Raw genomic sequence first — 23185 nt, 5'->3', positions numbered from 1 at the left:
GTCTCTAGGTCTGAAGTGGGTCTCTTGTAGACAGCATATATATGGGTCTTGTTTTTGTATCCATTCAGCCAATCTGTGTCTTTTGGTGGGAGCATTTAGTCCATTTACATTTAAGGTAATTATTGATATGTATGTTCCTATTCCCATTTCCTTAATTGCTTTGGGTTCGTTATTGTAGGTATATTCCTTCTGTTGTGTTTCTTGCCTAGAGAAGTTCCTTTAGCATTTGTAGTAAAGCTGGTTTGGTGGTGCTGAACTCTCTGAGCTTTTGCTTGTCTGTAAAGGTTTTAATTTCTCCATCAAATCTGAATGAGATCCTTGCTGGGTAGAGTAATCTTGGTTGCAGGTTTCTCTCCTTCATCACTTTAATTATGTCCTGCCACTCCCTTCTGGCTTGTAGAGTTTCTGCTGAGAGATCAGCTGTTAACCTGATGGGGATTCCCTTGTGTGTTATTTGTTTTTTTGCCCTTGCTGCTTTTAATATGATTTCTTTGTGTTTAATTTTTGACAGTTTGATTAATATGTGTCTTGGCGTATTTCTCCTTGGATTTGTTCTGTATGGTACTCTCTGTGCCTCCTGGACTTGATTAACTATTTCCTTTCCCATATTAGGGAAGTTTTCAACTATAATCTCTTCAAATATTTTCTCAGTCCCTTTCTTTTTCTCTTCTTCTTCTGGAACCCCTATAATTCGAATGTTGGTGTGTTTAATGTTGTCCCAGAGGTCTCTGAGACTGTCCTCTGTTCTTTTCATTCTTTTTTCTTTATTTTGCTCTGCATCAGTTATTTCCACTATTTTATCTTCCACCTCACTTATCCGTTCTTCTGCCTCAGTTATTCTGCTATTGATCCCATCTAGAGTATTTTTCATTTCATTTATTGTGTTTTTAATCGATGCTTGATTCATCTTTAGTTCTTCTAGGTCCTTGTTAACTGTTTCTTGCATTTTGTCTATTCTATTTCCAAGATTTTGGATGTTGGAAATAGAATCTTGGATCATCTTTACTGTCATTATTCTGAATTCTTTTTCAGGTAGACTGCCTATTACCTTTTCATTTGTTAGGTCTGGTAGGTTTTTATCTTGCTCCTTCACCTGCTGTGTGTTTTTCTGCCTTCTCATTTTGCTTATGTTACTGTGTTTGGGGTCTCTTTTTGCAGGCTGCAGATTCGTAGTTCCCATTGTTTTTGGTGTCTGTCCCCAGTGGCTAAGGTTGTTTCAGTAGGTTGTGTAGGCTTCCTGGTGGGGGGGGACTAGTGCCTGTGTTCTGGTGGTTGAGGCTCGATCTTGTCTTTCTGGTGGACAGGTCCACGTCTGGTGGTGTGTTTTGGGGTGCCTGTGGCCTTATTATGTTTTTAGGCAGCCTCTCTGTTAATGGGTGGGGTTGTGTTCCTGCCTTGCTAGTTGCTTGGCATAGGGTGACCAGCACTGTAGTTTGCTGGTCGTTGACTGAAGCTGGGTGCTGGTGTTGAGATGGAGATCTCTGGGAGATTTTCGCTGCTTGATATTATGTGGAGCTGGGAGGTCTCTTGTGGACCCGTGTCCTGAAGTTGGCTCTCCCACTTCAGAGGCACAGCACTGACTCCTGGCTGCAGCACCAAGAGCCTTTAATCTACCCGGCTCAGAATAAAAGGGAGAAAAAATAGAAAGAAAGAATTAGTAGAAGAAAGAGAGGGAGAGAGAAAGAAAGGAAGAAGGAAAGAAAGGAAGGAAGGAAGAAAGAAAGAAAGGAGGGAGGGAGGGAGGAAGGATGGAAAGAAAGAAAGAAAGGCGGGAGGGAGGGAGGAATGAAAGAAAAAGGAAGAGTGAATGGAAGAAGGGAGGGAGGGAGGAAGGAAAGAAAGAAAGAAGGAAAGAAAGACAGGGAGGGAGGGAGGGAGGAAGGAAAGAAAAAGAGTGAAAGGAAGAAGGGAGGGAGGGAAGGAGGAAGGAAAGAAAGAGAAAGAAGGAAAGGAGGGGCAGAGGGAGGGAGGGGGGAAGGGAAGATAGGAAAAAAAGAAAGAGCAGGTAAAGTAAAATAGAATAAAGTATGAAATATAGTAGCGTTATTAAAATTAAAAAGTAATTATTGAAAAAAAAACGGACCGATAGAACCCTGGGACATATGGTGGAAGCAAAGCTATACAGAGAGAATCTTACACAGAAGAATACACATACACATTCACAAAAAGAGAGCAGGGGGAAAAAATCAAAAATCTTGCTCTCCAAGTCCACCTCCTCAATTTGGGATACTTCGTTGTAAAAAGAGGAAAAGGGCGAGAAGTGTGAAATCTTGCTCTCTAGGTCCACCTCCTTAATTTGGGATAATTCGTTGTAAAAAGAGGAAAAGGGGGGAAAGTCTTAAATCTTGTCCTCAAAGTCCACTTCCTCAATTTGGGATGATTCGCTGTCCATTCATGCACTACACGGACGCAGGGCACATCAAGTGGACCGTCGAGCTTTAATCCGCTGCCTCCGAGGCTGCACAGAGAGATTTCCCTGTCTCTTCTCTGCTCTCACAGCTCCCGGGTCTCAGCCTTGGACCTGGCCCCGCCTCTGCGCGTAGGTCGCTGGAGGGCGTCCGTTCTTCGCTCAGACAGGACGGGTTTAAAGGAGCCGCTGATTCGGGGGCTCTGACTCACTCAGGCAGAGGGGAGGGAGGGGCGCGCAGTGTGGGGCGGGCCTGCGGCGGCAGAGGCCAGCGTGACGTTCCACCAGACCAAGGCGCTCCGTGCGCTTTCCCGGGAAAGCCGTCCCTGGGTTCCGGGACCCCGGCAGTGGCGGGGTGCACAGGCCCCCCCGGAAGGCGGGGTGGACAGTGACCCGCGCTCGCACACAGGCCCCGCTGCGGCGGCAGCAGCAGCAGCTCCAGCGTCCCACGCCCGTCTCCTGGGTCCGCGCCTTTAGCCGCGGCTCGCGCCCGTCTCCTGCTTTTCCCAAAGCAGCCCTCTTAATGCCCTCTCCTCGCGCACCAGGAAACAAAAGGGCAGAAAAAGCCTCTTGCCTCTTAGGCAGCTCCAGACCCTTTCCCCGGACTCCCTTCGGGCTAGCCGTGGTGCACTAACCCCTTCAGGCTCTCTTCCTGCCGCCAGCCCCAGTCCTCTCCCTGCGCTCCCCCCGACTGAAAGCCGAGCCTCAGCTCCCAGCCCCGCCCGCCCCGGCGGCCGGGCAGACAAGCCTCTCGGGCTGGTGTGTGCCTGAGGGCACCGATCCTCTGTGCTGGAATCTCTCCGCTTTGCCCTCCACACCCCTGTTGCTGTGCTCTCCTCCGCTACTCCGAAGCTTTCCCCCTCCGCCACCTGCAGTCTCTGCCCGCGAAGGGGCTTGTAGTGTGTGGAAACCTTTCCTCCTTCACGGCTCCCTCCCACTGGTGCAGGTCCCGTCCCTATCCTTTTGTCTCTGTTTATTCTTTTTTCTTTTGCCCTACCCATGTATGTGGGAAGTTTCTTGCCTTTTGGGGGGTCTGAGGTCTTCTGTCAGCGTTCAGTAGGTGTTCTGTAGGAGTTGTTCCACGTGTAGATGAATTGCTGTTGTATCTGTGGGGAGGAAGGTGATCTCCGCCTCTTACTCTTCCGCCATCTTCCTTCCCATATATGGCCTCTGTAACTTTTGCCTTTTGACCTTTTGTGTCTTCTCTTATCTAGACCTAGGTTCAATAGGTCACCAGACAAGGCTACTCAAAACTTTGTAGCCTGCTACAGTATCAGTTGGTTGAAAGAAGACACAGTCAAGACTTTAATACAGGTTATCCCTGGGTGCCTTTGTTTCATAGGCAAGGAAGACCTGAGGCCTAAAGTGTTACTTTCTTCTAGAGCTACAAAGCTGCCTGATGCTGGAATAGCTCCAATTCATGGTAAGTGGGGAGCCTAGAATGTACCCTTTATTCTGATTGAAGTCAGCCTAGCATTTTTTCTTCTTTGTTTGTGTTTCTGCTACTCAATTCCCGTTTTACAAAATAAAATTGGGGCTTAAGCTGAGAGTATACATTGCAGAAGAGATCATGGTAAGATTTGTTCCTATATAGTAGCTACCCATTTTAGGTACTTTTGAATTGAAATATAATCTACAGATACTGTTGGCAGACACACATTTGATTTATCAGGTAAATGTTAGTCTGATGTTTATTCATGCTAGATTTCTTAAAATCGCAAACAGGCACTAACTTTGTCATAAACCTATGACAAGATGTGTAATAGGCAATGTGTTCTGATGTATAAATTCCAAAATTGAGGGCTTTAACTAAAGTCTACTAATCTTAGGGCATTAACAAGTATTAGATTGAATTAGATAGTATTGCTGATTTTGTAGGTAAAATATTGCCGAACATTGGCAATTTCATATGGCTTAACGTAGTAAGGTGAGAATTTCAACAACCTTAAATCACTCTTTGTTCCCTCCTGTAAGGAGTTCATCCTTTTTCTACCCTGATAACTAGGCTGTTTGTTTCTTATTTATTATACCGCTTACCATCCTATCATTTGGTAACTCACAGTCACCTCTGCTCCCTTGATTAAAAATGTTATGAAAGGGTGTATAGAGTAGGCTGGGTAGCCTTAGTAGCCATTAAAAATATATATACATATATATATATATATATTTTTTTTTTCAGGTAGGATTTTTTATGATGAAAAAGAGTTTTTGGATCTTTTGGCTAAAATCGCTAGACCATGAAACTGAGATCCATTAGTCTGGTACTCTGATTTGCAACACTGGGCAGAGAATGTAACTTCTTAGTGGTTTGGGTTTCTCACTGGTGAAACAGTGTTCATTACCTGAAGAGTGTCTGTTACCTACTTCAGAATATTGGTGTTCAAGATAAGCAACAAGAATTTGCTGTGTAGCACAGGAAACTATATTCAATCTCTGGTAATAACCTACAGTGGAAAATAATCTGAAAAAATATACCTGAATTACTTTTCTGTGTACCTGAAACTAACACAATATTGTAAATCAACTATACTTCAATTAAAAAAAAAGAATGTTGGTGTTCAAAGACTAGAAATGTCTAGTTAGGTCTTCTGCCCATTTTTGGATTGGGTTGTTTGTTTTTTTGTTATTGAGCTGCATGATCTGCTTGTAAATTTTAGAGATTAATCCTTTGTCAGTTGCTTCATTTGCAAATATTTTCTCCCATTCTGAGGGTTGTCTTTTGGTCTTGTTTATGGTTTCCTTTGCTGTGCAAAAGCTTTTCAGTTTCATTAGGTCCCACTTGTTTATTTTTGTTTTTATTTCCATTTCTCTAGGAGGTGGGTCAAAAAGGATCTTGCTGTGATTTATGTCATAGAGTGTTCTGCCTATGTTTTCCTCTAAGAGTTTGATGGTTTCTGGCCTTCCATTTAGATCTTTAATCCATTTTGAGCTTATTTTTGTGTATGCTGTTAGAGAGTGTTCTAATCTCATACTTTTACATGTCCCTGTCCAGTTTTCCCAGCACCACTTATTGAAGAGGCTGTCTTTTCTCCACTGTATACTCTTGCCTCCTTTATCAAAGATAAGTTGACCATATGTGCGTTGGTTTATCTCTGGGCTTTCTATCCTGTTCCATTGATCTATCTTTCTGTTTTTGTGCCAGTACCACACTGTCTTGATTACTGTAGCTTTGTAGTATAGTCTGAAGTCAGGGAGCCTGATTCCTCCAGCTCCATTTTTCCTTCTCAAGATTGCTTTGGCTATTCGGGGTCTTTTGTGTCTCCATACAAATTGTGAAATTTTTTGTTCTAGTTCTGTGAAAAATGCCAGTGGTAGTTTGATAGGGATTGCATTGAATCTGTAGATTGCTTTGGGTAGTAGAGTCATTTTCACAATGTTGATTCTTCCAATCCAAGAACATGGTATATCTCTCCATCTATTTGTATCATCTTTAATTTCTTTCATCAGTGACTTATAATTTTCTGCATACAGGTCTTTTGTCTCCTTAGGTAGGTTTATTCCTAGATATTTTATTCTTTTTGTTGCATGGTAAATGGGAGTGTTTTCTTAATTTCACTTTCAGATTTTTCATCATTAGTGTATAGGAATGCCAGAGATTTCTGTGCATTAATTTTGTATCCTGCTACTTTACCAAATTCATTGATTAGCTCTAGTAGTTTTCTGGTAACACCTTTGGGATTCTCTATGTATAGTATCATGTCATCTGCAAACAGTGACAGCTTTACTTCTTCTTTTCCAATTTGGATTCCTTTTATTTTTTTCTTCTCTGATTGCTGTGGCTAAAACTTCCAAAGCTAAGTTGAATAAGAGTGGTGAGAGTGGGCAACCTTGTCTTGTTCCTGATCTTAGTGGAAATAGTTTCAGTTTTTCACCATTGAGGACGATGTTGGCTGTGGGTTTGTCATATATGGCCTTTATTATGTTGAGGAAAGTTCCCTCTATGCCTACTTTCTTAATGATGCCTTGGAAGTCATAGAGTATCTGTTGAAATCTGGAGATTAAGTCGAATTGCTTTTAGCAATCTGCCTAAATAGGAGGCTGAAAATGGCACATCATTATGCCGTTTCCTTCAGTTCCCCCTTCCCTTCCACTGGAGAGGCTGTATGTGTAGTGGGTAATAGTGCAGGCTCTGTGGTTAGACTGTGCCTGTATATTAAAATCTGGCTCTTATTCCTACCATGTGTCTAGGTAGTAGTACCTACTTTAGAAGTTTTGTTGAATTAAATGTTTTGCCACATCTAAAGTGCTTATTGCTTAGAACAGTGCCAACACATAACAAAATAGTAAAAGTTTGGTAATGATCATTTTTATTATTTTTCTGTATAAATAGTAACTCTATAGGGATACTTCCTGATTCTCCTATGGTTGCTTATGCCTCTGGTTATCATTGATCTTATCAAAAGGTCATTGGATTGATCTTTCAGGACAATGATGTTTACTATATGGGAAATCTACTCAGCCTCCTGCCCTATTTTGGTGTACTTTTCACAGGATTTGGCAAATATGTGTTTCATAGTTTGTAGCTTGGGGTTCATGGCCATCTTTTTGTTCACTGGACTATGGAATTATCTTCCTCTCTGATTTTAATGTTTTATTGCTTGCATAGAGTTTTAGGGAAGGAGAACAGAGGACATACACCTTTCCACTGCCATCTTCCAATAATTTTCTGATTCCCAGAGGCAACCACTTTTATTTTTAAAAAAACATGTTAGTATTGTCAATCTCTAAGTAACATACTTCTTGCTTTTTCAATTTTAGGTATGATGTACTGACTTCCTAGTAGTACTATGGAGGATATAGTTCTCTTTCACAACACACTTCTGGATCCACACACAAGCACATTGCCTGTACTCACTTATCCTAGTAGTAAGATTATTATTTAGTATTTACCTTATTATGATGTTCCAGATGTTATTTATAGCTGAACTCTGTAGCATACTGTGATTATTTTTCCTTTACTGCACAATTTTTTGTTTTCCCTGCAATTGATTTATTGTTTTTAGGTTTGCTAAGTTTTAACTAATTTATTATAAATCTTCTCCCAACACTTTCAGGTCCATCTTCTGGAAAAATTCCTTCCAAGAACCTTCTACCTTGGTCAGTTTGGCCTGGTTGCTGTCGGTCTGTTGCTCAGCGTCATCTTAGGATTTTCCCTCACCATCATCTGGGAATCTCCTTACCTCTTTTGTTTTGAAACCCTTGTTTCCCGGATTCCATGTTTTTTGTGGTTTACTTCTTTATTTAGATAGAGTGTGTCCTCAAATAGCTATTTGAGAAGGGTGAATAGGAGATAAAAATTTTAAAGCCTCGCATATTTGGAAAATGTCTTTATTCTCTTGTCATTGTATTGATGGTTTGGCTCAGTATAAAGTTTTAGGTTAGAAATCAATTTCCTTTGAAATTTTTCTCCATTATCTTCTAGCTTCTAATAGTGCCCTTGATAGTTGCTGTTATAAATTTTGATCCTTTCTATGAATCCTATTTTTAAGCTTGCTGAATCTTCTTACCCCCATGATTTTGAAATTTTATGAGAATTGCCTTGATTTGGTTCTATATCAATCTGGAAGTAACCTTCAGTTTGGGGAAATTTTCCTAAATTTCTTGTTTGATTGGTTTCTCATTGTTTTCTCCTTCTGGAATTCCTATTTTTCAGATGCTGAATTTTCTGGATGGGTGCAGAAAATTTTATTTTCTCTCCCAGTTTTAATATTATTGACTTTTTTATTTTTTGGGAGATTTCCTCAACTTCATATTCTAACTCTTCTGTTGAGCTTTTCATTTCTCTCTTATTTTTTTTCTCTTTTTTGGCTCTCTGTTCTTTATTTTGACTGTATCCTGACCTTATTTCATGCCTGCAGTATCTTGTCTTAACTTTGATTTTATTGTCTTTGTTTGTTTGTTTTGTTTGTTTTTTTAAGCATTGCCTTTTCTCTGAACAGTCTTTATTTCCTCCAAGTTGCTCTTTTTGTTTGTTCTTTCCCATGTTTGAATTCATATTAGAGTCATTCCTTAGTTGTCTGGTGATCCTTGACTTTCTCTCATACATGAGTGGGGCTCTAAAAAGTCAACTGGAAGCTTTGTGGGTGAAACTTCCCGACTGCAGGCTTTCCTGAGCCATTTCTTTTGGGGAGCTCTCCTGTGTCTGCATCTTGAGGTCTTTTCTCACAGTACAGACCTTATCTAACATTGTGGAGTCAGGTGCGAGAAGAGAGCTGAGTGATCTGAGAGCTGCAGAGCCCCCTTTGCAATATGGTACTCCTAGCCTCAACTGTTTCTAGCTTCTCCCAGTATAGAGACCCTCTGTTTTATAGCCTTTAGAAAATAACCTCCAGTTTTCTTCCAGGTTTGGGGAGGTTTAGTCACCTAGCTATATGGCGTGGGAGAGGGGATTTGGGGAGTCTCTTAAACAGACCCATAGGGCTTCCCTGGTGGCGCGGTGGTTGAGAAGTCCGCTTGCCGATGCGGGGGACATGAGTTCGTGCCCAGGTCCGGGAAGATCCCACATGCCGTGGAGCGGCTGGGCCCATGGGCCATGGCTGCTGAACCTGCGCGTCCGGAACCTGTGCTCCGCAATGGGAGAGACCACAACAGTGAGAGGCCCACATAATGCAAAAAAAAAAAAACAAAAAAACCCATAAACAATTCTTTTGCTTTAAGTCCTTTACTACCACTTTTAGAGATACCAGGTTCTGCTGATTCCTGAGCTACTTGGAGGTTTTGCAGCATAAATTGGTTATTTCCAGGCTTCTTTCCAGCTGAACTGACCACATGTTTATTTGTTTTCAATAAACATGTTTTCACAAAACAATACTTTGTGTCCAGAATTTTGTTGTTATCTGCTGTCCTGTTTCCTATTTCCTTGAGAGTTAATTCCTTAGTGATGACAGCAATATCAACAGCAACAAAGAACTGATTTAATGGGATTTCAGGAGGGAGCCTAGGCTAATGTGTACGTTCGACCCTCCATCTTTTTTTTTTTTTTTTTTTTTTTTTGCGGTACATGGGCCTCTCACTGTGTGGCCTCTCCCATTGCGGAGCACAGGCTCCGGACGCACAGGCTCAGCGGCCATGGCTCATGGGCCTAGCTGCTCCGTGGCATGTGGGATCTTCCCGGACCGGGGCATGAACCCGTGTCCCCTGCATCTGCAGGCGGACTCTCAACCACCGCGCCACCAGAGAAGCCCCCAAACCCTCCATCTTTAACTGGAAATCTACAAGAGATTTTCCTTCATTTATATGAACTTTAATAGTGTTCTTTGGTAAGGTTTTCCCATTGACCGACGGATTATTCAAACAACAATGAACATTTGATTGTATGGTATGGAATGCTGGAGAGGGCTTCTCACTTGGAACCAGGAGACTTCTTTTCTAGTCTTCGTTTGTGTGACCTTGAGCAAGTTACTAAATTTTCTAAATCTCAGCTTCTTAATTTGTAAGATGAGTGAGATACATTAGGTGATTGCTAAAATTCCTTTTGGTTCAGATGGTATGATTCTTTAGATGACTATTCACCTCTCATACAAATCAGGTAAGTTTTTTTTTTTCAACACATTCAATATGAAATAGTTCTCCCCTGTCCCTGTGTTGAGGCCTTTTGCTTCTAGCACTGCAGATGAGCCATGCCCCACTTATCCTTCTGGGCTTTCCAAAAGTCTGCCTTCCATTTGGTAACTATGGTATTGCCCACTGGTATGGCCATTTGCACATGGCCTGTTTTCCAGGGCGTATCTTGCTTTTCCCTTACACGCCGTTTTTGTAAGTTGTCATCTTTACTCTGCATTGAAGATACGTTGCACAAGGATGAAAAGATGATTTCCAAATAAGTGTATTTATGCATCAACAGTTTCTCAGGAACAAAAAGATAGAGTACCAAAATTTTAGTTTAAAATAAGGAGGACAGGGGCTTCCTTGGTGGCGCAGTGGTTGAGAGCCCGCCTGCCGATGCAGGGGACACGGGTTCGTGCCCCAGTCCGGGAAGATCCCACATGCCGCGGAGTTGCTAGGCCCGTGAGCCATGGCCGCTGAGCCTGTGCATCCGGAGCCTGTGCTCCACAACGGGAGAGGCCACAACAGTGAGAGGCCCGTGTACCACACAAAAAAAATAATAAAATAAAATAAAATAAAAATAAAATAAGGAGGACAACTTAGAATCAAAGGAACAAGAACTTTTTTCTCTGACTTCTCAGCTTAGGATAATGGGTCAATTGGGTCTGTTATCCAGATGCTAATCTGTTATCCATAAACACCAAGAGTGGTATAAAGAGTTAGTGTAAGAGCCCAATTTCTCTTCATTTAAAGTAGTGGCTCTCAAATCTACCTACACATTAAGTCATGATGTGCTGGACCCTGCCCCAGACCAATTCAAAATATCTGGGTATGGATTCTGGACATCTGCATTCGGAAAAAACCTTTCTCTGTGATTCTAATGTGCACTTAAGGTTGGGAACTATTCCTCTAGGAGCATAAAATCTAGGTGAGAGTTAGAATATGTACATCTGTTGCTCTAGAACAGGGAAGGCAATGATGAGCTCTATAATGGGTGATACAGAGATCATGGGTACAGGAATTGGATGGTTTTTAATTAATTGGAATCATCAGGAAAGGCTTCACTAGGGAGGTGAGTTTTGAGCTAGTAGAGCTTTCATAGGTGGAGAGAGGGAATTTTCTAGGCCAGGGAGTGAATGCTGACTATTTTGACTTGGGTGTGGAGTGTTTGGGGAGCAGTGGAAGTAAAGATTGGATGTTAGGTTGCAGCCAGATTGTGGACAATGTCCAGTGTTTTGGCTAAGGAGTTTTGACTTTATCCTGCAGGTGATGGGGAGGACTTTGGGGAGGCATTGAGGATTTCTGATGAATGAAATGGCATGACGAAAGTGGTATCTTTGAAGGTTGATCCAATGGGAATAAGGGGCATGTAGTTTGAATAAAATGTGGCAGGAGCCGGGGGTGAATGGAAGACCAGTTGGAAAGCTACTGTCATGGCCCAGATCGTAATTCTCTGAGGTAGGAAAAGAGCATTGGAATTAAAAAATAACAATAGTAAACATTTGTGTAGTTTTTTTTAACATCTTTATTGGAGTATAATTGCTTTACAATGGCATGTTAGTTTCTGCTTTATAACAAAGTGAGTCAGTTATACATATACATATGCTCCCATATCTTCCCTCTTGCATCTCCCTCCCTCCGACCCTCCCTATCCCACCCCTCTAGGTGGTCACAAACCACCTAGCTGATCTCCCTGTGCTATGTGGCTGCTTCCCACTAGCTATCTGTTTTACGTTTGGTAGTATATATATGTCCATGCCACTCTCTCACTTTGTCACAGCTTACCCTTCCCTCTCCCCATATCCTCAAGTCCATCCTCTAGTAGGTCTGTGTCTTTATTCCCGTCTTACCCCTAGGTTCTTCATGACCTTTTTTTTTTTTCTTAGATTCCATATATATGTGTTAGCGTACGGTATTTGTTTTTCTCTTTCTGACTTACTTCACTCTGTATGACAGACTCTAGGTCCATCCACCTCACTACAAATAACTCAATTTCGTTTCTTTTTATGGCTGAGTAATATTCCATTGTATATATGTGCCACATCTTCTTTATCCATTCATCTGTCGACGGACACTTAGGTTGCTTCCATGTCCTGGGTATTGTAAATAGAGCTGCAATGAACATTTTGGTACATGACACTTTTTTTTTTTTTGCGGTATGTGGGCCTCTCACTGTTGTGGCCTCTCCCGTTGCGGAGCACAGGCTCCGGACGCACAGGCTCAGCGGCCATGGCTCACGGGCCCAGCCGCTCCGCGGCATGTGGGATCTTCCCAGACCGGGGCATGAACCCGTGTCCCCTGCATCGGCAGGCGGACTCTCAACCACTGCGCCACCAGGGAAGCCCCATGACTCTTTTTGAATTATGGTTTTCTCAGGGTATATGCCCAGTAGTGGGATTGCTGGGTCATATGGTAATCCTATTTGTGGTTTTTTAAGGAACCTCCATACTGTTCCCCATAGTGGCTGTATCAACTTACATTCCCACCAACAGTGCAAGAGGGTTCCCTTTTCTCCACACCCTCTCCAGCATTTATTGTTTCTAGATTTTTTGATGATGACCATTCTGACTGGTGTGAGATGATATCTCATTGTAGTTTTGATTTGCATTTCTCTAATGATTAATGATTGTGTGGTGTGTTCTTAATAAGTTCTCTCCCACATCTCAGTAACCTTGTGGTATTTACATCCATATTTTATGAATGAAGGAAACTGATGATATTCAGAGGTTAAGCTGTTGTAAAGTAACTTTCCAGAAAATGGAGGGCCTGATTGGATGAGGAGAGTTCGGTAATAGGGAGTTGCAAGGGTGTTTCCGAGGTGTCGGGTTGGGCGTGAAGATGGTAAACTTCCTCGCTGGCAGTATCAAGTTCCCGGCTGTGCTCTTCACATGACTCCTGTTGCCTCTGTGGTTTGATACACAATGATTTCTTGTCAGGGTGTGGTGGAGGGCAGGGAAGAAAGGGCTGTTGTCCGTTCAACTTGTCTCAGGTAAGAATGTTCAGGCCTTTTCTGAGTATCTTTGGTTTTCAGAGAGTTAAATTTTGTTGGATTTTAGAAGGCTTATTAGTCTAGGCATGGATAGTCTAGATGTGGGGCTCCAAATATAGGGCTGAGAACCTTATACAGGTGAGCTCTGCCCTGAGGGGCAGCTGTGTAGGGTAGGTTAGCTGAGTAGGATTAGCTGTAACTGGGTGGGTTTCCTTCCTCTTGTGGCTGAGACAGGAGCCATAGGGAAGAGAAATGTGGAACATGGTAGTGTAGGTATCAGAGAACATCCTCGTGGCTCTGGTGACGAGGATGCTTGATCAAGATTACATCCTTATTAGAGCTGGAGATTGAATGCTATCCACCACTGTGGTAATGCATTTTGTTCACAGTCTACCGTGCCTGTGTGCTTGTCTGTTTTGTGTACCAAGATCCTGAGGCAATTTAAATATCAGCCTAAACCAGCCATGCAGGCGATGAAATGTACTTTTTCTGCTGAGGTATTTGTTTCCCTGCAATCAGATAGCAGAAGAGTGTGCCAGCAAGCTAAGGGATGGCAGGGAGGGACAAAGGAGTGAATCATCATCATGGCAAACCTTGATTAGATTTTCTTATGAAATCCAGGGACATGGAGGAACAGGATGGGGCTGGGGAAGAAGAGGAGGTTGAGCTTTCATACCCTGGACATTTTTAGTCCAGGTGCATGGAGTAACATTCCTCGGCTCTAGCTGTGGTCAGAGAGTAAAATCTGTTTTGGTAAATTTGGAATGGCAGCATTCTTGGATAATTAACATGTCGCATTTTATTTCAACTGTTTATTTTCTTACTTCAGAACCCTGGGATCTTCAATGGCAGGAGAAACAGTGATCAGAAGACCGAGATGAATTTTAACACTATTCTGGAAGAGATTCTTATTAAAAGGTCACAGCAGAAAAAGAAGACCTCACCCTTAAACTACAAAGAGAGACTTTTTGTGCTAACAGAGTCCATGTTAACCTACTATGAGGGTCGGGCAGAGGTAGGAGACAATCAAAGTTTACTTTGTTGCTTTCCATGTTGATACTATTTTATAATGCTGACATTCCGCATACTTTCCAAATCTTATGGAGTAAGCTTTAGGTTAATGAAGTTAAGGTAATGATTTATTATCATTTGGATTTGAAAGATAAAGTTAAGGATATGGATAGACATTTTTCACAAGTCTGGTAATTATGGGTTTAGTACACATGGGTATACATTTTATATCGGCCTACTGAATTAATGTGTTAGAGAAAACAAATTCCTACGTCAGTTTTAGATCCTTGTGGAATTCATTAAGTATGCTGTGTACATGGCTCTTTTCCATAAGCTATCATACTATGTATAAAAGTCTTCTTTAGCACATATAAACTGTCTATGTTCATCACTTTATATGAATATTTCTTCATTATTAAGTGAAAGTTACTTAAAACTGCTTAGTGATTTGGTGAAGTTGACTGACAACAGAACTGTTCAATTTTTTTTTTGTGATAAGCAGCTAGTGCAAAGTTCCTCTGATGGGAGCAGAGGGCAGTGGCTCTCTAAGAACCTGGTCAATGAGCAGGTGGCAGAGGGGGGCCATGTTGTCAGCCAGCTCCTGGCTTTTCATTTGTTTTAGCCTCTGGTTCTACCACTAGATGAGGTGCATGCATATATAGTGGCCTCTGACCCATCTTTTTTTCTCCTGCCATCTTGGGAGTGCCTCATCTAGTACTGCAGGCCCAGCCACATTCCTCCCTTTTAGAAATTTTCTTGGGTTCTAGGGAATTGCTGGGAGACTGTGTTGCCCTTTTTGACCACATGCCATTGTCTAGTTGGTTACAGTAGATTGTTGGTGATCTTTTTTTTTTTTCTTTTTTGCGGTACGCGGGGCTCTCACTGTTGTGGCCTCTCCCGTTGTGGAGCACAGGCTCCGGACACGCAGGCTCAGCAGCCATGGCTCACGGGCCCAGCTGCTCCACGGCATGTGGGATCTTCCCGGACCGGGCAAGAACCCGTGTCCCCTGCATGAGCAGGTGGACTCTCAACCACTGCGCCACCAGGGAAGCCCTGTTGGTGATCTTGATGTTTGATTTTATTTTATTTAATTCTGCTATTTTCCTAGAGCACCTTCCTCAGAAATGGATTTACTCATTTTTATTTTTTTTTTTGTTTTGTTTTACTCCCACTAATTTCTCCCACTGATTTCTCTGTATTTTGGTTCCCCCAATACAGACAGAATGGCATTGCTTCTCACTGGTGGTCCTCAACTCTGTTCATTTCTGCTGTGGCTTGTCACTGTGACCTTGTCATTGTGGAATTTTGCAGGTTCACGTAATTTAGGACTATAGTCCTTTATCCACCTTCCTAAATCCCCAAAATGCTGAAGACCCAAACTTCAAAAACTCTTTCAGTTGCAAAACCTGACCTTCGATGAAGCTATTTTTAGTCTTTATCTTAGTGTGATTTGTGTGTGTGTGTGTGTATGTGTGTGTGTGCAGAATTAGTAATGTGTTTAATTATGTGGGGCTGTCCAGTTCTTGCTGGGATTGTATATCATATATGTGCTATATTTATTAAATATAGCATTTATTAAATCTGAAAAATTCAGGATTCCAAAAGGGTTTCAGATAAGACTAGAAATATGAATTATTTTAAAATCTAAAATAAATTTTAAGGGGAAACATTAATAATTTTTTGCTGTATAATAATGATTTGTCATAATTTGAATACTATCATAAAAAAAGAATAGGAATGTAACAGTAAACTTGGGAAAGTGTGGTCCTTTACTAACCAAAAAAACTCTCAGAAACCTACATTACCTGCTTAGAAACATGGACCCATACAATTGAAATACATTGCAATTGTTAAGTCACTTTGAAAATAGTAAATGATAATACAAAGGTGATACAAAGTTAAAAGTGCCCTAATTGCTTTAGCTTAAGCAGAATAAAGAGAACAGTGGAAACCCTCTTATTTGAGAACCTGACCCGCTGTCTTTCCTGGCAGCAGCCTCCGCCACCATGAGAACCAGAAAGGACAGAATGAAGAGGTTGTCACAACATGTAACAGCCCAGCCTCTGACACTTAGCATTGATTTACTGTATAGCACAGGGAATTATACCCGATATCTTGTAATAACTTATAATGGAATATAATCTGCAAGAAACCTGAATCACTGTGCTGTACACCTGAAACTTATACAATATTGTAAATCAACTATACTTCAATTAAAAAAAAAAAAGAAAAAAAAAGAAGAATCCATCTCCTTTCTGGCTACTGCTGACTGGCCCAGGGAGCCTGGTCCCGTTAGCTAGTCCTGCCTGAAACCCCCTCCTCCCATGAGCTGGGCATTTTAATCCCTCCTGGATTCTTTTCTCGGGGACTGATGTTCATTGGCAAACTTATGACCTTCAGTTGGAAATATGGTTGCAGATTTGTTTGCCTCCCACAGCTAAAAAGAAATAGTTAACTATATTAAAAAGTTAGGAATTTTAAGATAAGAATCTGAATTCTTGAGGCAATAAAAGTTCTGATAGTACTAGGCTAAATTCCTTCTTGACAGCTCTCAGCCTAGCTCCTAGGTAAGCCCAGTAGCACTTCACTGTTATATTTCTTCCCTGTTTGGGTTAATCTGCCCATTTCTCTGTTTTCCTTGGATAAATGTGCTTGTTTTCATCTCCCTCGCCCTAGAAGCTGTGATCTGAAAAGGGCTGTAATATGGGTAACCCACTTTTTTTAGAACAATAAACACCTTTATTATATGAGCTAAGATAAGAGGGAAGAGGATTTATTTGCCTTTCTGGGCCTTGCTTTTCCTCAGATAGAACTCCAACTCCTTTCCCTCTAGCACATAGTGATCTGCTCAGCCACACTGGCCTGCTCTTGAAGTGATGCATGCAAGAAGCTTGTCCTGCTGGAACTGCTCCTATAGAAAACTTCTGATTTTGGCATTCTTTTTCTTTTTTTCTTCACTCATTCATTCATTCATTTATTTTTGCCTGCGTTGGGTCTTCGTTGCTGCCTGAGGGCTTTCTCTAGTTGCAGCGAGCAGGGGCTACTCTTCTTTGCAGTGCACGGGCTTCTCATTGCGGTGGCTTCTCTTGTTGCGGAGCACGGGCTGTAGGCATGCGGGCTCCAGTAGTTGTGGCATGGGGGCTCAGTAGTTGTGGCTTTTGGGCTCTAGAGTGCAGGCTCAGTAGTTGCGGCACACAGGCTTAGTTGCTCTGCGGCATGTGGGATCTTCCTGGACCAGGGCTCGAACCAGTGCCCCCTCCACTGGCAGGCGGATTCTTAACCACTGTACCACCAGGGAAGTCCTGACATTCTTTTTCCTTTCGTCATATTTCTTTCTGTTTTTTAAAAAATTTCTTTATAGCAGTGTATTTTATGTTGAAAGTTTTTTAAAAATTAATTAATTAATTAATTTTTGGCTGCTTTGGGTCTTTGTTGCTGTGCGCGGGCTTTCTCTAGTTGTGGCGAGCGGGGGCTACTCTTCGTTGTGGTGCACGGGCTTCTCATTGCAGTGTCTTCTCTTGTGGAGCATGGGCTCTAGGGCGCGCAGGCTTCAGTAGTGGTGGCACATGGGCTCAGTAGTTGTCGCTTGCGGGCTCTAGAGCGCAGGCTTAGTAGTTGTGGTGCGTGGGCTTAGTTGCTCTGTGGCATGTGGGATCTTCCCGGACCAGGGCTCAAACCCGTGTCCCCTGCATTGGCAGGTGGATTCTTAACCACTGCACCACCAGGGAAGCCCCCTTTTATCATATTTCTTCTGAATATTCTTTGATCGTTTTTTGTTTAAAATCTCTTCCTCCTCAGGAATCAGCTTGGCCTCTTCTTGCAGTCCAGGGGCAGTGCATAGTGGGACTTGTACCACTACCGGTATGGTGTGCTGTCAATGAGCATGATGCAGTTCTTCACCAGGGTCTTGGTACGGACCAGTTTGTTGTTGGATGCATTGTAGACAACATCAATGATCCTTGTCTTGCGTGTACAACACTCCGAGCCCCAGGAGAAGTTCCCCATGTCCAGCCTCAAAGCCCGGTACTTCTTGTTGCCCCTCCTTGCACATGGACTGTGTGTATGCGGCGGGGTCCAATCTTGGTGTTGGCAGCGGGGCGTTCCAGCTCATACCTCCACTTCCTGTGGTAGGGCTTTCTCTTGTCCCCGGTCTTGTGGCTCTTGTGCCAATTGTCCCGAGAGATGCCTATGTGTGGAAGCAGGGGGCAGGAGCCTCAGCCAGGGAGCCCTGGGCTGGGCCCTACCAGCCCAGTGCCCTGTGCCCAGAATCAACAGGTATTAAAAGAAAATATTTTGTTAAAAGTGTAAGACTTGTAAGACTCTAAGTGGATTAGAAAAACCATGGGGGCCATTCTGCGGTAGCCTCAGATATATTTATTTTAGTTGTTCATAGTTCTGTTTTTAAAAGAAATACTGAGTAGGCTACTGATTGATCTAGTAGCTATGATTCCTAGTTTCTCTGTAGCAATTCAGTGACAATCATCCTTTATTAAAACTCTCAGTTAATCACAGAGTCAGACATCAATCTCTTCCTGGTTCTCTGAACCCCAGCTCCTTCAATAGGATGGCAATAAGCTTTTACTGAAAATTTTCCTATTAAGTGCAGTTTATTGTACTTTTCAAAGTATGCTAAGAAATTCTGTTCTAGATGATGAGAAATTCAGTCAAGCTGTTTCTTCCAAGTCTCATGTTGTAAAACTTGTGTCTCAGTTTCTGCTGTGGGCCATTCTTTGGTTTGTCCTCCTTGCTCTTTCTCAACTAGCTTATGTTTCTGCATCTTCTAGTGAACCAATAAAAGATCTTACTGACAATTTGTATTGTTTGCTCTTCTTATAATAACACAGAACAAAGGAAACTGTGCTCTTGCTTTCTGGTCAGGGAACTAAATGACACAGGGGTTAGACCACCTGACGTTCTGCTGGAGCCTCCACATGGTTTTGAGATGGAATCCAGGGAAGAACAGGGCTGGAGTTTAATTAGAAAAAAGGCCTGTTAAATAATGGTGAGAAAACAAGGAATGGAGAGATTTTTATATGTTTAGATATTTGAATACAGAAATTTCGAGTAGCGTGTAAATCTGCAACTATTGTTAGCTAAGAAATCAGGAAATTTTTATAATTGGACTTTGGTATTACCAGTTTTGTTGGTTTCTTGTCTGTAACCCTCCTCTGTTATGAAAATTGACAATAGTTTATAAGGTTGAGGAATAGGGAGACTAGTTGTGTCAGGGATCCCCAAGGCTACCCCCAGGTTCAGTAATTCACTAGGAGAACTCAGGGGACTGAGCACTGAGTTTAACTCACTGCTATGATTTATTTAAGTGAAAGAAGAAAAAGCAAAATTAGCAAGGGAAAAGGTGCCTGGGACAGGTCTGGAGGAAACCAGGCACAAGCTCGCAAGAGTCCTTTCTCAGCAGAGCCACAAAGGGGGTATATAATTCCTCCATTACCGAATTGTGACAATTGTGAAATGTTTTCTAACTGGGAATCTCATTAGAGACTCAGTAGCCAAGGTTTTCATTGGAGGCTGGTCACATAGGCACCCTCTGTCTAAGCATGTACCAAAATTCCAGACTCCAGAAGGAAAGCAGGTGTTCAGCATAAACCAGGTTGTTTGTTCAAACAGGTTAGGCCCAGTGAGCCATTCCTATTAGTGCTGGGAATGAGAGAGCCCTCCCCTCCCAAAGTGCAAGTTCCCAGATGCCAGCCAAGGACCAACCTTGTAGGGAGCATCATAGGCCTGTCATGTTAACTCTTTCCTGCACATTAGTAGTAATTATGATACAAATTATTGAGTACCAAATACAGGCCAGGCACTGTGCTAAATAAGTACATGCGGGCCTCCCTGGTGGCGCAGTGGTTGAGAGTCCGCCTGCCGATGCAGGGGACACGGGTTCGTGCCCTGGTCTGGGAAGATCCCACATGCCGCGGAGCGGCTGGGCCCATGAGCCATGGCCGCTGGACCTGCGCATCCGGAGCCTGTGCTCAGCAACGGGAGAGGCCACAACAGTGAGAGGCCCGCGTACCGCAAAAAAAAAAAAAAAAAGTACATGCATTATTTTCTTTATTCCTCAAAACAATACTGTATGAAGTCTTATTAGTACCCTCATTTCAAAAATGAGTGATATGAGGCTCAGAAAGTTTAAAAACTTAAAACAAGGTCAAATACTAATGAATTGCAGGGCTATTTCTTCAGAGCCTGTCTTTGAAACAACCTTGATACTCTGCGGAAAATTAGGGAAAAAAATCTATTAAATCTCTATAATACAGATGAAGTTTTATTTTAAAACTTTTGAGGATATTTTTATTACTTTCAGTTATGATTTTTAAAAAAAAAATTTCTTTGTGGTAGAAGAAAATTAACGTCTGACAAAACGAGGGTTTTTGTCTGATTCTGCCACTATCTAATTGGACTTTAGAAAACAATGTTCTTCAACTGGTTTTTTTTTTTTTTTTTTTGCGGTACAAGGGCCTCTCACTGTTGTGGTCTCTCCCGTTGCGGAGCACGGGCTCCGGACGCGCAGGCTCAGCGAGCATGGCTCACGGGCCTAGCCGCTCCTGCGGCATGTGGGATCTTCCCAGACCGGGGCACAAACCCGTGTCCCCTGCATCGGCAGGTGGACTCTCAACCACTGCGCCACCAGGGAAGCCCTTCAATTGTTTTTATAGTTTAGAAATTGCTTTCATATAAATATATTGTCTCTTTACACCCTTAACTCCTTTGCCATCACTGTTTCAACCCAACACACATCCAATCTATTTCCAAGTCCTGTGAATTCTCCTTCTCTTCATTACCACCTTATTGCAGCTCCCAACTCCATTCTCTTGGTGGATTACTGCCCTAGTTGATTTTACTTTTGGATCTTCATCTTTCAACTATAAAACCATAAGAGGATCTTCATCTTTCAACTATAAAACCATAAGAGGGATTTTAAAAACTTGCAGCTTTGCATCTGCTCTAGGATCAAGTTAAAACTCCTTAGCTTGGAATACAAGGTACTTAATGCCCTTTTTCCTTGTCTTCCTCTCTCCTTCCTCCATCCCCAGCTGTCTTCTACCTGCAGTTACTCTTTCACATTGTGCCTTTGTTACTATTGTTCAATCAACTTGAAGTGATATATTCCTCTACCTGCCTACCAGGCTCTGTCTATCTATCCATATCTATTTTATCCATCAGAAATGTGTTGATTGCCCTAGTAATCACTTACTCATCTTTTCTGACTCAGCTCAATCCCCACCTTCTCTGAAGCCTTTCCTGTATCCCTCCCACCAGTGGTAGAATCCCCAGCCCCCTTCAGCCCTTTGTGCCCTGTCCATATTTTTATTGTGACATCTTGGTTGCTTGACTCTGTCTACATATCTGTGTCCCCCATTGGACTTCAAGCTCTTTGAGGGCAGGGTTCATAGCTTTTCTATCTTCGTATTTCTGAGAGTTTAGTGCAGAGTTGAGTGCTCAGTACACGTTGGATGGCTGGATGGGTCCAAAGGAGACATGGGGAGACCTCAACCCTTAGAAGCAGGCAGGGCAGATTTATCCTATGCAAACATCATGAACAACCAGAAAGGTTGTCATGCTTTTAATAAGTAGAAGGGTCAGGATTTGAGCCTTGGTATTCTGACTCTAAGTTCAGTGCTCTTCCTGTAATGCCTCCCTTATCATTTTATTCCAGTTGTACTGAAATCAAACATTCTATGTGATGAGTTGTTTGAAAATTTAACCTTTTACCCAGGTTAACGGTCGGGATAGTGGAGGTAGTTATAAGATGATGGCACGAGTCTCTTGAATATCCTGGGCAACCTCTCGTATTTCTGTAAGGCCTTCTGGGTCATATAGAGTTGTTTTCTTTACTACCCCTGGAACCTGGAGACTCTAGTGATATAGGCATAAGAGCTTATTAAGGTTCTGAAATGATCAGATATTTCTAACAGTGGTTAGTGTACTAGGGCTCTAGTTCTCAACTAAATTCTCAACTCTGTTATCCCATGAAAACTCATTTTCTCTTTGGCAGTTGAGTTTCCTTGTTTCTGAAATAAGGTCGTATCAACTTCCTGTCTTGTGTCTCAGTTTCCTCTCTGGTTTCTCTTTCCCCACTTTTGATTCATATCTGTTTTCTTATTCTACTGTCCTGGATCTGACCTTCCTCATCACTTAAAAGAGCCAAGATGCAGGTCTGAAGTCCTAGGGTCTGATTTACCTTCTTAATTTGTCAAATTATCCATTTTCATTTAATAATGTTCGCTGTTTTTTCCTCTAGGAAGCAGAAACCTATTCAAGATAGAAAAGGGGGAGAATACCATTTGTTCCATCCACACTCCTAAAATATTTTTGTAACTTTTAATTTTGCTATAGTTTCAAACTCACAGAAAAGCTGCAAGAATAGTACAAGGAGCTCTCAAGTAACCTTTACTCAGATTCACAAATTACCTATGGTTGCCCCATTTGCTCTGTCATTCTCTTGGTCTCTTCCTTGGTCTCTTTCTCTTCATATGCATGTTTTCTGAACCATTGGAAAGTAAGCTGTAGACAGTCCCCTTTTGCTGTTAAATAATTCATTGTGTATTGTCTAAAAATAAGGACATTCTCTTTTAGAACCACAGTACAATGATCAAAATCAAGACATGTAACACTGATACAGTAATATTATGTGGTCCAGAGTCCATAGTCAAATTTCATTCATCATTCCACTGATGTCTTCTTAGCTGTTTCTCAACCTCCCCTCCTTGCCCAAATCCAGGATCTAATCCCTGATCACACATTGCATTTAGTAGGTCAAGACATAAAGTTTGTAAATGTCCATGGTGCAAGGAAGAGAAATGTATGGAGGAAATACTGTCCTTTGTCGTTTGTTGTAAAATGCCAACTACATCATGAATTCTCAGTGATTGTATATCAGAGTCTGCAAACATGAAATTGGATTTAAAAATTATTAGAGTTGTTCTCCTACTCTCATTCTCATGGTCATCATTAGGGGCTGAAGATCACCTTCCTGTGAAATAGGTTATTTTAGCCTGGTCCACTGGGATGAATAGAAATCACTTATTCCTGTTTCCCTTTCTCTCTCCCCCACCTCAATTTTAACTTTTTCTTCTTCTGTGTTAAATAATTGTTAGTCATGTAAAGCATTTTTTGGAGAACAGTACAGTATGAGTAATTTCTAGTAAATGAAGAGGGAGTTTAATCAAAGGTTTGGTCCTCATGCTACTTAAAAGTAGAAATAATAAAAGGATTCTAGA

At 42.0% G+C, this 23185-nt stretch overlaps 1 protein-coding gene and 1 pseudogene across 3 annotated transcripts in view; one reads left to right on the top strand and one right to left on the bottom strand.

Annotated features, from left to right (window-relative positions):
• Positions 1-13803: 13803 nt before the first annotated feature.
• Positions 13804-23185, top strand: part of TEC (tec protein tyrosine kinase) — a gene marked incomplete at both ends in the record, with an annotated part of 105990 nt that continues 96608 nt past the window's right edge. The window contains one exon of one of the 2 annotated variants that reach the window (XM_079703392.1): positions 13804-13956. In XM_079703392.1, coding sequence (XP_079559518.1) covers positions 13819-13956 — 138 coding nt within the window. The remainder of the gene's footprint in view (positions 13957-23185) is intronic. The other variant, XM_079703393.1, reaches the window with a different exon arrangement.
• Positions 16726-21163, bottom strand: LOC307068598 (small ribosomal subunit protein eS8-like; annotated as a pseudogene). The gene is made up of 3 exons: positions 21160-21163; positions 17672-18138; positions 16726-16863 (listed from the first exon to the last, which is right to left on the bottom strand). The product of its transcript is annotated as a small ribosomal subunit protein eS8-like (transcript).

Source organism: Hyperoodon ampullatus, assembly GCF_949752795.1.
Source record: "Hyperoodon ampullatus genome assembly, chromosome: 1".
NCBI classification, from domain to species: Eukaryota; Metazoa; Chordata; class Mammalia; order Artiodactyla; family Ziphiidae; genus Hyperoodon; species Hyperoodon ampullatus.
This window is presented reverse-complemented; position numbering and strand designations above follow the sequence as displayed.